Source organism: Schistocerca americana, chromosome 7 (genome assembly GCF_021461395.2).
Source record: "Schistocerca americana isolate TAMUIC-IGC-003095 chromosome 7, iqSchAmer2.1, whole genome shotgun sequence".
Taxonomy (NCBI): domain Eukaryota; kingdom Metazoa; phylum Arthropoda; class Insecta; order Orthoptera; family Acrididae; genus Schistocerca; species Schistocerca americana.
Window position 1 is genome coordinate 231,359,171 of NC_060125.1, and position 14,813 is coordinate 231,373,983.

Sequence of the window (14,813 nt, forward strand, 5' to 3'; positions counted from 1 at the left end):
AACGTTCGTGAAATTCACATCACTTGTAGATCTTCATTGTTGAGGTGTAGCTTCGCTTCTACTCCAGAGCTCTTCTGCTGTGCTGCTGTACAAAATTCATCGTGTAGTATATGAAATAAACTCCAGGCACAGATTTTACATGTTGTTGTTGTTGTTGTTGTGGTCTTCAGTCCTGAGACTGGTTTGATGCAGCTCGCCATGCTACCCTATCCTGTGCAAGCTTCTTCATCTCCCAGTACCTACTGCAGGCTACATCCTTCTGAATCTGCTTAGTGTATTCATCTCTTGGTCTCCCTCTACGATTTTTACCCTCCACGCTGCCCTCCAATACTAAATTGGTGAGCCCTTGATGCCTCAGAACATGTCCTACCAACCGATCCCTTCTTCTGGTCAAGTTGTGCCACAAACTTCTCTTCTCCCCAATCCTATTCAATACTTCCTCATTAGTTATGTGATCTACCCATCTAATCTTCAGCATTCTTCTGTAGCACCACATTTCGAAAGCTTCTATTCTCTTCTTGTCCAAACTATTTATCGTCCATGTTTCACTTCCATACATGGCTACACTCCATACGAATACTTTCAGAAATGACTTCCTGACACTTAAATCAATACTGGATGTTAACAAATTTCTCTTCTTCAGAAACGCTTTCCTTGCCATTGCCAGCCTACATTTTATATCCTCTCTACTTCGACCATCATCAGTTATTTTGCTCCCCAAATAGCAAAACTCCTTTACTACTTTAAGTGCCTCATTTCCTAATCTAATTCCCTCAGCATCACCCGACTTAATTAGACTACATTCCATTATCCTTGTTTTGCTTTTGTTGATGTTCATCTTATATCCTCCTTTCAAGACACTGTCCATTCCATTCAACTGCTCCTCCAAGTCCTTTGCTGTCTCTGACAGAATTACAATGTCATCGGCGAACCTCAAAGTTTTTATTTCTTCTCCATGAATTTTAATACCTACTCCGAATTTTTCTTTTGTTTCCTTTACTGCTTGCTCAATATACAGATTGAACAACATCGGGGAGAGGCTACAACCCTGTCTTACTCCCTTCCCAACCACTGCTTCCCTTTCATGTCCCTCGACTCTTATAACTGCCATCTAGTTTCTGTACAAATTGTAAATAGCCTTTCGCTCCCTGTATTTTACCCCTGCCACCTTTAGAATTTGAAAGAGAGTATTCCAGTCAACATTGTCAAAAGCTTTCTCTAAGTCTACAAATGCTAGAAACGTAGGTTTGCCTTTCCTTAATCTTTCTTCTAAGATAAGTCGTAAGGTCAGTATTGCCTCACGTGTTCCAGTGTTTCTACGGAATCCAAACTGATCTTCCCCGAGGTTGGCTTCTACTAGTTTTTCCATTCGTCTGTAAAGAATTCGTGTTAGTATTTTGCAGCTGTGACTTATTAAGCTGATAGTTCGGTAATTTTCACATCTGTCAACACCTGCTTTCTTTGGGATTGGAATTATTATATTCTTCTTGAAGTCTGAGGGTATTTCGCCTGTTTCATACATCTTGCTCACCAGATGGTAGAGTTTTGTCAGGACTGGCTCTCCCACGGCCGTCAGTAGTTCCAATGGAATATTGTCTACTCCGGGTGCCTTGTTTCGACTCAGGTCTTTCAGTGCTCTGTCAAACTCTTCACGCAGTATCATATCTCCCATTTCATCTTCATCTACATCCTCCTCCATTTCCATAATATTGTCCTCAAGTACATCGCCCTTGTATAGACCCTCTATGTACTCCTTCCACCTTTCTGCTTTCCCTTCTTTGCTTAGAACTGGGTTTCCATCTGAGCTCTTGATATTCATACAAGTCGTTCTCTTATCTCCAAAGGTCTCTTTAATTTTCCTGTAGGCGGTATCTATCTTACCCCTAGTGAGATAGATTTTACATAAAACTGCTTTATTCACACACAAGATGTTTGGTGGCAAAAAATGTGTAAACAAAGTCCTACATGCTGTTCTGTTGAAGGTTGGTAACAAATTTCCCTCCTGCTGTATGCAAACTGCTGGTATTTATATGATTTACAACAAACCTTGACAATCATGATTTACAAATTTTAGGAAATGTCAGTTAAAAGTGTGTCACAAAATTAATTCACATACATAAAAAAATAGCAAAAATAATGCTTTACAATTTTGAGTGGATGCGAACATAATTTCATTAAGAATTCCAAAGTAGCTTAAAAGATCCAGAAAATAATAATACATATTGCATTTTAGTTAATTACAGTTGAAAGAAAGACCGAAAAGTGTTCCTACCATGTGTATGGATTCCAAATAATATGTTTATCAGAAATAGCAAATCCGATTTGTCGAAAATAAATTTGGAAGCTGCAAGCTTTGTACTCATCAGTGTAACAAGTTTAGATCAGTTACTTACAAGGGAACCTCCCCATCGCACCCCCCTCAGATTTAGTTATAAGTTGGCACTGTGGATAGGCCTTGAAAAACTGAACACAGTTGAGGAACACAGGAAGAAGTTGTGTGGAACTATGAAAAAAAAAAAAAAAAAAAAGCAAAATATACAAACTGAGTAGTTCATGCTCAAGATAGGCAACATCAAGGATAGGGTGAGCTCAGGAGCACCGTGGTTCTGTGGTTAGCATGAGCAGCTACGGAACAAGAGGTCCTTGGTTCAAGTCTTCCCTCGAGTGAAAAGTTTACTTTCTTTATTTTCACAAAGTTATGATCTGTCCGTTCGTTCATTGACATCTCTGTTCACTGTAATAAGTTTAGTGTCTGTGTTTTGCGACCGCACCGCAAAACCGTGCGATTAGTAGACGAAAGGACGTGCCTCTCCAATGGGAACTGAAAACATATGATTGCAAGGTCATAGGTCAACTGATTCCTCATGTCTGATATATTCTATACGACACTCGTGACGGCATGTGCGTCACATGACAGGAATATGTTGTCGACCCATCTAACTTGTACATTTGGCGAATGGGTAAAGAGATTCTTCTACTTTGCTCGATTTAGGTTTTCTTGTGGATGTGATAATCACTCCCAAAAACGTGATGGAAACATAAGAGTTTGTCACCTAAACTGCAACAAATGAATGCAACAGTTTCACAGTCGCACAGTTTTCCCTGTGCTCTGTCAAAACATATGTTTTTAACGTTTTCAAATTTTTTGGTGTGTAGACCGTCAAATCCTGAACATGTCCTGGAGAGCGAAGTTGATTATGTGTGAGTGCCTAAACTTTGATAACTGACACACGATCACGTAAACAATACTGCTCTGTGTACCTGTGCAGCTTCGCAAAATAATTGTCTGAAAATAAAAAATTAAACTTTTCACTCGAGGAAAGACTCGAGCCAAGGACCTCATGTTCTGCATCTGCTCACGCTATCCACGGGACCACGGCGCTCCTGACCTCTCACTATCCTTGATGTTGCCTGTCTTGCACATGGACTACTCAGTTTGTATATTTTGCTTATTTTTTCATAGTTTCACACAACTTCTTCCTGTTTTCTTGATTGATCTGTGTTCAGTTTTTCAAGGCCAACTTATATCTAAATCTGAGGGGGGTGCGATGGGGAGGTTCCCTTGTTAGTAATTTTTTGAAACAAAATATTTCTAGCGTGTTCACAAACTTGTTACTGAGTGCAGAATACAACAGCAAACTCAGATTTTACGTATGTTCCCTCAAACATACTAATTAGTGGTATAGGTGCATTGTAACACTGTACATTAAACAATTGTTGTTGTTGTCTTCAGTCCAGAGACTGGTTTGATGCAGCTCTCCATGCTGCCCTATCCTGTGTAAGCTTCTTCATTTCCAAGTACTTAATGCAACCAACATCCTTCTGAACCTGTTTAATTTATTCATCTCTTGGTCTCCCTCTGTGATATTTACCCTCCGAGGGGCTCTCCAATACTAAATTGGTGATCTCTTGATGCCTCAGAACATGTCCTATCAACTGGTCCCTTCTTCTATTCAAGTTGTGCCACAAATTCCTCTTCTCCTCAATTATATTCAGTACTTCCTCAGTAGTTACGTGATCAATCCATCTAATCTTCAGCATTCTGTTGTAGCACCGCATTTTGAAAGCTTTTTTTCTGTTCTTGTCTACACTATTTATCATCCATGTTTCGCTTGCATACATGGCCACGCTCCATACAAATACTTACAGAAAAGACTTCTTGATACTTAAATCTATACTCATTGTTAAAAAATTTCTCTTCTTCAGAAACACTTTCCTTTCCACAGCCAGTCTACATTTTATATCCTCTCTACTTTGACCTTAATCAGTTATTTTTGCTTCCCAAATAGCAAAACTCGTCTACTACTTTAAGTGGCTCATTTCCTAATCTAATTCCCTCTTCATCACCTGATTTAATTCGAGTACATTCCATTATCTTCTTTTTGCTTTGGGTTATGTTCATCTTATATCCTCCTCTCAAGATACTGTCCATTCCATTCATTTGCTCTTCCAGGTCCTTTGCTAGAATTACAATGTCATCAGCAAACCTCAAAACTTTTATTTCTTCTCCATGGATTTTAATTCCTACTCAAGTGTTTCTTTTGTTTCCTTGACTGCTTGCTCAATATTCAGACTGAATAACATCGGGGATAGGCTGCAACCCTGTCTCACTCCCTTCCCAACCACTGCTTCCCTTTCATGCCACTCGACTCTTATAACTGCCATCTGGTTTCTGTACAAATTTTAAATAGCCTTTCGTTCCCTGTATTTGACCCCTGCCTCCCTCAGAATTTGAAAGAGAGTATTCCAGTCAACATTGTCAAAAGCTTTCTCTAAGTTTACAAATGCTAGAAATGTAGGTTTGCCTTTCCTTAATCTTTCTTCTAAGATGAGTTGTAGGGTCAGTATTGCCTCACGTGTTCCAACATTTATACGGAATCCAAATTGGTTTTCCCCAAAGTCGGCTTCTACCAGGCTTTCCATTTGTCTGTAAAGAATTTGTGTTTGTATTTTGCATCTGTGACTTATTAAACTGATAGTTTGATACATTTCACACCTGTCAACACATGCTTTCTTTGGGACTGGAATTACTATATTCTTCTTGAAGTCTGGGTGTATTTCACCTGTGTCATACATCTTGCTCACCAGATTTTTGTCAGGCTGGCTCTCCCAAGGCTATCATTAGTCTTACAGAAAGTTGTCTACTCTTGGGGCTTTGTTTTGACTCACGTCTTTCAGTGTTCTGTCAAACTCTTCACGCAGTTTCATTTCTCCCATTTCATCTTCATCTACATCCTATTCCATTTCCATAATTTTGCCCTCCAGTTCATTGTCCTTGCATAGGCCTTCTGTATACTTCTTCCACCTTTCTGATTTCCCTTCCTTGCTTAGGACTGGTGTTCCATCTGACCTCTTCATATTCATTCAAGTTGTTCTCTTTTCTCCAAAGGTTTCTCTAATTTTCCTGTAGGCAGTATCTATCTTACCCCTAGTGATATATGCCTCTACATCCTTACGTTTGTCCTCTAGCCATCCCTGCTTAGCCTTTTTTGAAACGTTTGTATTCCTTTTTGCCTGCTTCATTTACTGCATTTTTATATTTTCTCCTTTCGTCAGTTAAATTCAGTATCTCTTCTGTTACCCAAGGATTTCTACTAGTCCTCATCTTTTTACCTACTTGATCCTCTGCTGCCTTCACTATTTCATCTCTCGAAGCTACCCATTCTTCTTCTACTGTATTTCTTTCCCCCGTTCATGTCAACCGTTCCTTAATGATTTCTCTGCAACTCTCTACAACCTCTGGTTCTTTCAGTTTATCCAGGTCCTGTCTCCTTAAATTCCTATCTTTTTGCAGTTTCTTCAGTTTTAGTGTACTACAGTTCATAACCAATAGATAGTGGTCAGAGTCCACATCTGCCCCTGGAAATGTCTTACAATTTAAAACCTGGTTCCTAAATCACTGTCTTACCATTATGTAATCTATCTGAAACCTTCCAGTGTCTCCACGCCTCGTCCACGTATACAACCTTCTTTCATAATTCTTAAACCAAGTGTTAGCTATGATTAAGTTATGCTCTGTGCAAAATTCTACCAGGCGACTACCTCTTTCATTCCTTACCTCCATTCCATATTCACCTACTACTTTTCCTTCTCTTCCTTCTCCTACTATCGAATTCCAGTCCCCCATGACTATTAAATTTTCATCTCCGCTTACTAACTGAATGATTTTTTTCTCTCTTCATACATTTCTTCAATCTCTTTGTCATCTGTGGAGCTAGCTGGCTTCCCCACCCATCGCAAGGTCCATGGTTCACGGAGAGGGATTAAACAATTAACTAAACACAAAATAAATGTAGTCTCTTCAGGGGGTGCAAAGGGTGCCCAAGGGGCTGTTTTATAACCCCACATAGGAATTGTGAATACAAGATTGACTAATTGCTGTGTGGACAAAAGCATTTAAGTAAGCATTCTTTCCATGCTCCATGCACAAATAGAATGGGAAGAACCTCTGTTATGAAGCACCGTGACAAGTATCATCTTCCATGTGTTTCGGTGGTTTGCAGAGTATAGATGTAAAAATCTTCTAAGAGTCCGCATATACTCTTGTTATACTGAAAAGACATACCAGGTGCTTCTTTTGTCAAAATTGTGTGAACTTCACTTACAGGTCTTATATATAAGTTTTAAAAACAAAGATTCCATGACTTACCAAACGGGAAAGCTCTGGTAGATAGGCACAATAAAAAAAACACACACACAATTTCAAGCTTTCGCAACCCATGGTTGCTTCGTCAGGAAAGAGGGAAGGAGAGGGAAAGATGAAGGGATGTGGGTTTTGAGGGAGAGGGTAAGGAGTCATTCCAATCCCGGGAGCGGAAAGACTTACCTTAGGGGGGAAAAAGGACAGGTATACACTTGCGAGCGCGCGCGCGCGCACACACACACACACACACACACACACACACACACACACACACACACACACACACACACACATATACAGACACAAGCAGACATATTTAAAGGCAAAGAGTTTGGGCAGAGATGTCAGTCGAGGCAGAAGTGCAGAGGCAAAGATGTTGTTGAATGACAGGTGAGGTATGAGTGGCGGCAACTTGAAATTAGCGGAGGTTGAGGCCTGGTGGGTAACGGGAAGAGAGGATATATTGAAGGGCAAGTTCCCATCTCCGGAGTTCGGATAGGTTGGTGTTAGTGGGAAGTATCCAGATAACCCGGACGGTGTAACACTGTGCCAAGATGTGCTGGCCGTGCACCAAGGTATGTTTAGCCACAGGGTGATCCTCATTACCAACAAACACTGTCTGCCTGTGTCCATTCATTCATGCGAATGGACAGTTTGTTGCTGGTCATTCCCACATAGAAAGCTTCACAGTGTAGGCAGGTCAGTTGGTAAATCACGTGGGTGCTTTCACACGTGGCTCTGCCTTTGATCGTGTACACCTTCCGGGTTACAGGACTGGAGTAGGTGGTGGTGGGAGGGTGCATAGGACAGGTTTTACACCAGGGGCGGTTACAAGGGTAGGAGCCAGAGGGTAGGGAAGGTGGTTCGGGGATTTCATAGGGATGAACCAAGAGGTTACGAAGGTTAGGTGGACTGTGGAAAGACACTCTTGGTGGAGTGGGGAGGATTTCATGAAGGATGGATCTCATTTTTTATTGTGCCTATCTACCAGCGCTTTCCCGTTTGGTAAGTCATGGAATCTTTGTTTTTAATATATTTTTCCCATGTGGAATGTTTCTTTCTATATATATATATATATATATATATATATATATATATATATATATATATATATATATAAAAAGATGAGGTGACTTACCGAACGAAAGCGCTGGCAGGTCGATAGACACACAAAATTCAAGCTTTCGCAACAAACTGTTGCCTCATCAGGAAAGAGGGAAGGAGAGGGGAAGACGAAAGGAAGTGGGTTTTAAGGGAGAGGGTAAGGAGTCATTCCAATCCCGGGAGCGGAAAGACTTACCTTAGGGGGAAAAAAGGACAGGTATACACTCGCACTCACGCACATATCCATCCACACATGCAGACACAAGCTTGTGTCTGCATGTGTGGATGGATATCCGTGTGAGTGCGAGTGTATACCTGTCCTTTTTTCCCCCTAAGGTAAGTCTTTCCGCTCCCGGGATTGGAATGACTCCTTACCCTCTCCCTTAAAACCCACTTCCTTTCGTCTTCCCCTCTCCTTCCCTCTTTCCTGATGAGGCAACAGTTTGTTGCGAAAGCTTGAATTTTGTGTGTATGTTTGTGTTTGTTTGTGTGTCTATCGACCTGCCAGCGCTTTCGTTCGGTAAGTCACCTCATCTTTTTTATATATAATTTTTCCCACGTGGAATGTTTCCCTATATATATATATATATATATATATATATATATATATATATGGAAACATTCTAAAACGAAAGCATGTGTGTTTTTTAACACAAACTTATGTTTTTTTAAATGGATCTCCTATATTTTTTCTTCAGCAATCCATACCATGACAAAGCACATACACAATAGCGTTGATTGCATCGCAATATTCCCATTACATCCCGAGATATTAAGACGCGAAGTTGACGCTTGAAACACCCGACATGCGCTGCTAGCGCACGTCCCGAGGCTCAGGCGTGAACACCATGCTGCCCGTAATCGCGATGTGATTGACATGCGTAATCACACTTCCATACTTATCAAGAGGTCCGAAATGAATAATACGGTCTGCTGCCATCCTGCTGCGGCTACGGGCAGCAGGGGGTTCATGCCTGAGCCTCAGGACGTGCGCTAGCAGTGCATGTCGGGTGTTTCAAGTGTCAACTTCGCGTCTCAATATCTCGGGATGTAATGGGAATATTGCGATGCAATCAATGCCATTGTGTATGTGCTTTGCCATGCTATGGATTTCTGAAGGAAAAAATATAGGAGGTCCATTTAAAAAAACATAAGTTTGTGTTAAAAAACACATATGCTTTCGTTTTAGAATGTTTCCAAATATGTACATTCATGGGCCCCAGGCCTACATTGATACCGGTGAAAGTCGTTTTCCAATAGCTGTTATTGTTCCAGAGATATTTTGATATTTTGGGTGGACAAGATAGCTGGGACACCATATATATATATGTCTGCTTGTGTCTGTATGTGTGGATGGATATGTGCGTGTGTGCGAGTGTATACCTGTCCTTTTTTCCCCCTAAGGTAAGTTTGTGTGTATGTTTGTGTTTGTTTGTGTGTCTATCGACCTGCCAGCGCTTTTGTTCGGTAAGTCACCTCATCTTTTGTTGTCAAGTCGGAGTGCACAGTGTGGAGCTACCCCAGGGTGACTCTTAGCAACCTGACTGTATGAAGCATTAAATACATTAATTTTGCTCTTGTAAAAAGTAATAAAACTTATGGAGAATTGTAATTTTTCTGAAAACACAAGTAGAAGTGTTTTGCAAAATGAACAGTGTTGTGCGTTATGTTGAATGTGAGCTGGATAATAAAGTGTGTATTAATGGTTCAGAATGCATGTCTTATTTTTCAGACTATTGATGATTTTGCACAAACGTTTTGTCATAATTGGCAGAAATACACTTATTGTATGACACAACCACTTTCTATGGGGGCCGGTTTAGTGATCTGCCGTGTAAAATGAGTGAGTGAGTTTGTATCCAATAAGCACAGACAATTGACAACTACAAACAGATAGGTCACTTTGTTTCAGCACTATTCAGCAAGGTTTGTTTCTCCCTTGAGTTTAAATAAATGCAGGTGCGCTTGAGAAGAGTTTCTCGTAAGTGGCGTAACAACTAAATAAACATAAGTTGTACAGCAGTTGCTAAAGCTACGTGGGTGAGTCAAATGAAAACCTTAAATATTTTTTAAAATATTATTTATTGTGCAGAAGTGGTACAAAGCTGTATCACTTTTCAACATAATCTCCCCCACACTCAATGCAAGTCCTCCAATGCTTACAAAGTGCATAAATTCCTTTAGAAAAAAATTCTTTTGGTAGTCCGCGCAACCACTCATGCACCGCGTGGCGTAACTCTTCATCGGAATCGAACATCTTTCCTCCCATTTTGTCTTTGAGTGGTCCAAACATATGGAAATCACTTGGGGCAAGGTGTAATGAGTTAGTGGATGAGGAAGACACTCAAAATGCAGGACTGTGATTGTTGCAACTGTTGTACGGGCAGTGTTGGGCCTTGCATTGTCATGTTGCAAAAGGACACCTACTGACAGCAATCCACGCCGCTTTGATTTTATTGCAGGCCGCAGATGTTTTTTTAGTAGATCTGTGAGTGTATAATGCGCTGGTGACAGTGGTCCCTCTAGGCATGTAATGCTCCAAAATGACGCCTTTTTCGTCGCAAAAGAGTGTCACCATAATCTTCCCTGCTGATGGTTGTGTACGTAACTTCTTTAGTTTTGGTGATGAGGAATGGCATCATTCCTTGCATGCTCTCTTCATTTCCAGTTGGTGGAAGTGAACCCAGGTTTCGTCCCCAGTAACGATTCTTGCAAGGAAGCCATCACCTTCTCGTTCAAATCGCTGAGGAAGTTCTTCATAAGCATCAACACATCGTTCTCTCATTGCAGGAGTCAGCTGCCGTGGCACCCATCTTGCAGACACTTTGTGAAACTGGAGCACATCATGCACAATGTGGTGTGCTGACCCATGACTAATCTGTAAACATGCTGCAGTGTCATTCAGTGTCACTCGGCGGTTTTAATTCACTATGGCTTCAACTGCTGCAATGTTCTGTGGAGTTGCAACTCGTGCCTGACTTGGACAAGGAGCATCTTCCACTGAAGTCACACCATTTGCAAACTTCCTATTCCATTCGTAGACTTGCTGCTGTGACAAACACGCATCACCGTACTGAACCTTCATTTGCCGATGAATTTCAGTAGGTTTCACACCTTCACTACGCAAAAACCGAATAACAGAACACTGTTCTTCCCTGGTGCAAGTTGCAAATGGGACGGCCATCTTTTTACTGATACTGCGACAGTATGTGTGCATCTGCACTATGCTGCCACCTACAGGCCATTCTGCACGCTGGTTGTAGCACGCTTACCATCTTACAAGATAACAGCACAAATTTAAGGTTTTCATTTGACTCACCCTCGTATAATATTTCTCATTGTTGTAGTCTGTGTCAGTTTAGAATTGCCTAAATATGCATTTTAATGGAATTGCAGATCATGGTATCTAGTAGTGTAAGAAAATTCAACATTGAATAAAAATGATCATCATAGATGGATAAAAAATTAAATTCAGATGTAGGAGATGTATATTAATAAAGGTTGTATTCCATGTTTAATCTGTTATATAAGGTGTCCCACGTAACACCAATACACCTCATGCCTGAGAGTGAAGTAACAATGAACTAGCTAAAAAATAATTGGTAATGTTAAAAACTGGTCACCTGTTAATAAGATATGCTCGAAGTGTTGGCCGTGGGCATCCAGGCATTGCTGACTTTGTGTGATGATGTTACTCTTTAACGTGCTATAATTCTGCTGATGTGATGTTGTTAATTTATCTAGTAATCTGTTTAAGATAATTTATTGTGCAAGGATTGCCAACATACACTTTGCTTTTCTAGTGTGTCCCATGAATAAAATCACAGTGTTTCAGTCCAGGGGCCTTGGGGGCCAGAGGCCTCTACGTCTGTCTTCAGGGAACACATTGGTGATGTGGGCCATACCTTGGTTGGATGTGCATAGAGAAAGTAAAAAATCTGGGTGTCTGGTACTGTTTAAGGTGTAATTGAAAAATATGGGGCCAATAATTGCATGCCAGAAAAACATCTATCGTCTCTGAGTTTAGAGGATCCTCATGCAAAATATGAGGGTTGTCCTGAGACCATTATCTGCAATCCTTGGAGTCTACATTATCTGACAAATGAAACCAGCCCTCGTCCAACATAAAGTAAAGTGAGGGGTCAAAGTAACTGTTAGTATTTGCTATTAAATAGCCAGTTACAATAATGAACTCTAATGGAACCTGTCTTTACGTAATACTCCACAACATCAATTCGCTGCTCTGATGCAAACTGCCCCATTTCTGTAACAAGTCAACAAGATGAGCTTCTCGTAACTGACACACAAACACACAGCTCCACTCAACACTCTGATAAAATGCAGTGTAGCCAACTTTTGAAACAGTTTTACCACTTCACAAGCAATTCAACTAGAGATGATTAACTTTTATGTCAGGCATACTGGTTTTATGTGGGGCTCCCTGTAGTTATAAAATGAGAAGTCTGCTGTACACCAAACAGGTGTGTAACCTGTGTGTTGTAAAATTGTGATTCTGAGGTCTGCACTTTATGTTTTGTATTTACTTATCTGTGAAATAGAAGATAATTTTGTATTTTAGTAATGCACTTTATCCATCAAGTTGCACAAAGCTGTACGGATGGTTGAATGCATGCTCATAGCTACAGTCACAATTCAAGCATCCACACTAGTGAAAGAAAAGGTTATTGAATATATGTTAAATATTATAATTATTTCTGTTCTTGTTTAACATACTTCCCCTGAAAACTGGGCCAGTGGGTTACTTTTGAGAATCACATAAGCATTTCGCAGTCTTCCACTTTTGTGAACCTATAATCCATACAGCAAAAGAAGAGCCTTGACAGTTAAAGTGCACTTGCTACACCTATGCCACACCTTCCCCACTACCAGTCGAGTAGCAGTGCTTTGTACGTGCCTCTGTGATGATCTATGTATTGTTTCAAATTGTGTATCAACACAGTAAGAAAAACTATTACATAGCACTTTGGTGACTTCTGTATGTAATTAGCTACTATACTTTTCTTATTACAGTGGCTCCACGTGTTCCTTAAACACCTGCACTTGTAAAAAAACTTCATACTGGATTATAGACTTACATGAACTCCACAACTCTAACTTGATTTCACATTGTTGTACTAATTGCAAAAGTACCACCATTTGGAAATGATTATAACCTCCCAAATAGTACAGAAAAGATTTATACCGTAATGTAACTCCCTTGGCCCATTGACTGAATCAGAGTGAGACTGAACCCTTTCACTAGGAAATAATGGTACTGGCGCAGAGGCAGTCTATGGGCCAAGAGGGTTACATTGCTGTACAAATCTTTTATGTACTTCTTGGAAGGTTACACTCATTTCCAAATGTTGGCATTTTTGCAATTAGTACAACAATGTGAAATCAAGTTACGAGTTGTAGAGTTCTCATAAGTCTATAGTCCAGCAGTTGAATACAATGTGTAAGACACATAGTGTTCTTTATTAACAGTTATATGAAACATGTCAAGCATACTTAATGATCTTACAAAATATCTTATTTTCAGAATCCTTACGTTGCCTGGAATGCTCAGACTGCAAGGCAAGCTTCAGTTCAGCATCTCTCTTACTACAGCATTTTGCACAACATGTCCTGGAAAGAAAACCTGAGGGCGAAGCCCCAAGTGAAAATGTTGGTGAGCTTCACTGTTTCCACAGACATAAAGGAAAAGAGAAAGAAAGCATTTTGGAGACAGCATTGAAACATACTAGCGGTCAAGTTGCTGACACACAGCCATCGTCACTGGAATCTTGTTCGCCTCTCTCGTCCACAGCTTCTCCTGTTTGTGAGAGTGCTAGTACCAGGATCTCACCAAATAGTTCCTTCTGTGAAACAGCACCCGCAGTTGATAAGAAAGAAGCAGCTCTTGCGAGGCTTGACCTGCAGACCCGGCTGGAGAACTGTATCATGAGGCTTGCTGCATCCAGGAGTGCACTGTGTGAATCTGCCCTCGATTTGTCTAGTACTAGCAGTGGTAGGACTTGTGCAGGTGAAAACATTGTAGTGATGAAGGAATGTACAGAAAATGTACGCAAGTGTTCTTCTAGCAGAAAACAGAAAAATCCCAAGAAAATATGTTCTACCATAATCAAAGAACAAGACCAGATGGAGAATGTTGCAGTGACAGATGAAAAATCTGCAGGCAAAAGGAGGTAATTTTTTCCATTGTTTTCATTTATTACACTTAAACTGTTTACTGTTGGTAAAAGGATAAATAGATTGGCCGTCTTAAAGTACATTTGTTCTGTGACCTCCAATACTACCATGTTGTATGCACCCACTATGCAGAAAGTCATTACTTGACATCATGCATGACTCTCTATTTGCCTGTGTCATGAAAGCATATTACAAAGTGGTGTTAAATGTTCCTGTTGCACTTGTCTCATTAATTCTCTGTGAAAATCAGAACCTTTTACAACATCCGCCATTGTCTTTGCCAGGGAAGTAATGGAATTATGCACACTGATGTAAGTGAAATAGTAGTGCCCACTGCAACCACATCAGTGCTAGTGATGAAATGCCACTTGAAGCATTTTCATTTCTGTAATGATGTATAAAAAGGGATATACTCCTATTCAGCCTCCTGTTATCAAGTTCCCACTTTTTGCTTGTCGAATGCAAGTCCCATGTCTGTTAAAGTTAACACACATTCTATTTTTTATAGCCTGTTCAATGATTGAGTTACAGTAGTTTGAAGTGTGGTCATGCTGTTTTACCAACTGCAGATTTTTCTAAATTTCATTTGATGTGCCACTAACACACAGTAAAACACTTGATTAGGTTTTGAATGGACTGTCTCACATAACCACTGCCACATTTGTGGAATGTTACGAACACCTGGAACTTCGATGCCATGTCTATCCTTCATAGGGTACATTTCATTGATTTTCTTAGGTGCCTGAAAGATTATTTTAATCTGGTGTCTTTTTAAGTTACATACAGTGTCACTTGATGGTGCTGCACAGAAGCGAAGGAATATCATGTGCTCGACTTGTTGTGTTGCTTGACTACGTTTGGATTTGCATTTTCC

General features: G+C 40.3%; 1 protein-coding gene across 2 annotated transcripts in view; it reads left to right on the forward strand.

The window, feature by feature from the left end:
* Nucleotides 1-14,813, forward strand: part of LOC124622127 (zinc finger protein 732-like) — a 44,775-nt gene that overhangs the window by 11,234 nt on the left and 18,728 nt on the right. For both annotated transcript variants that reach the window (XM_047147743.1, XM_047147741.1), the window contains exon 3: nucleotides 13,290-13,935. In XM_047147743.1, the coding sequence (XP_047003699.1) occupies nucleotides 13,290-13,935 (646 nt within the window). The remainder of the gene's footprint in view (nucleotides 1-13,289; nucleotides 13,936-14,813) is intronic.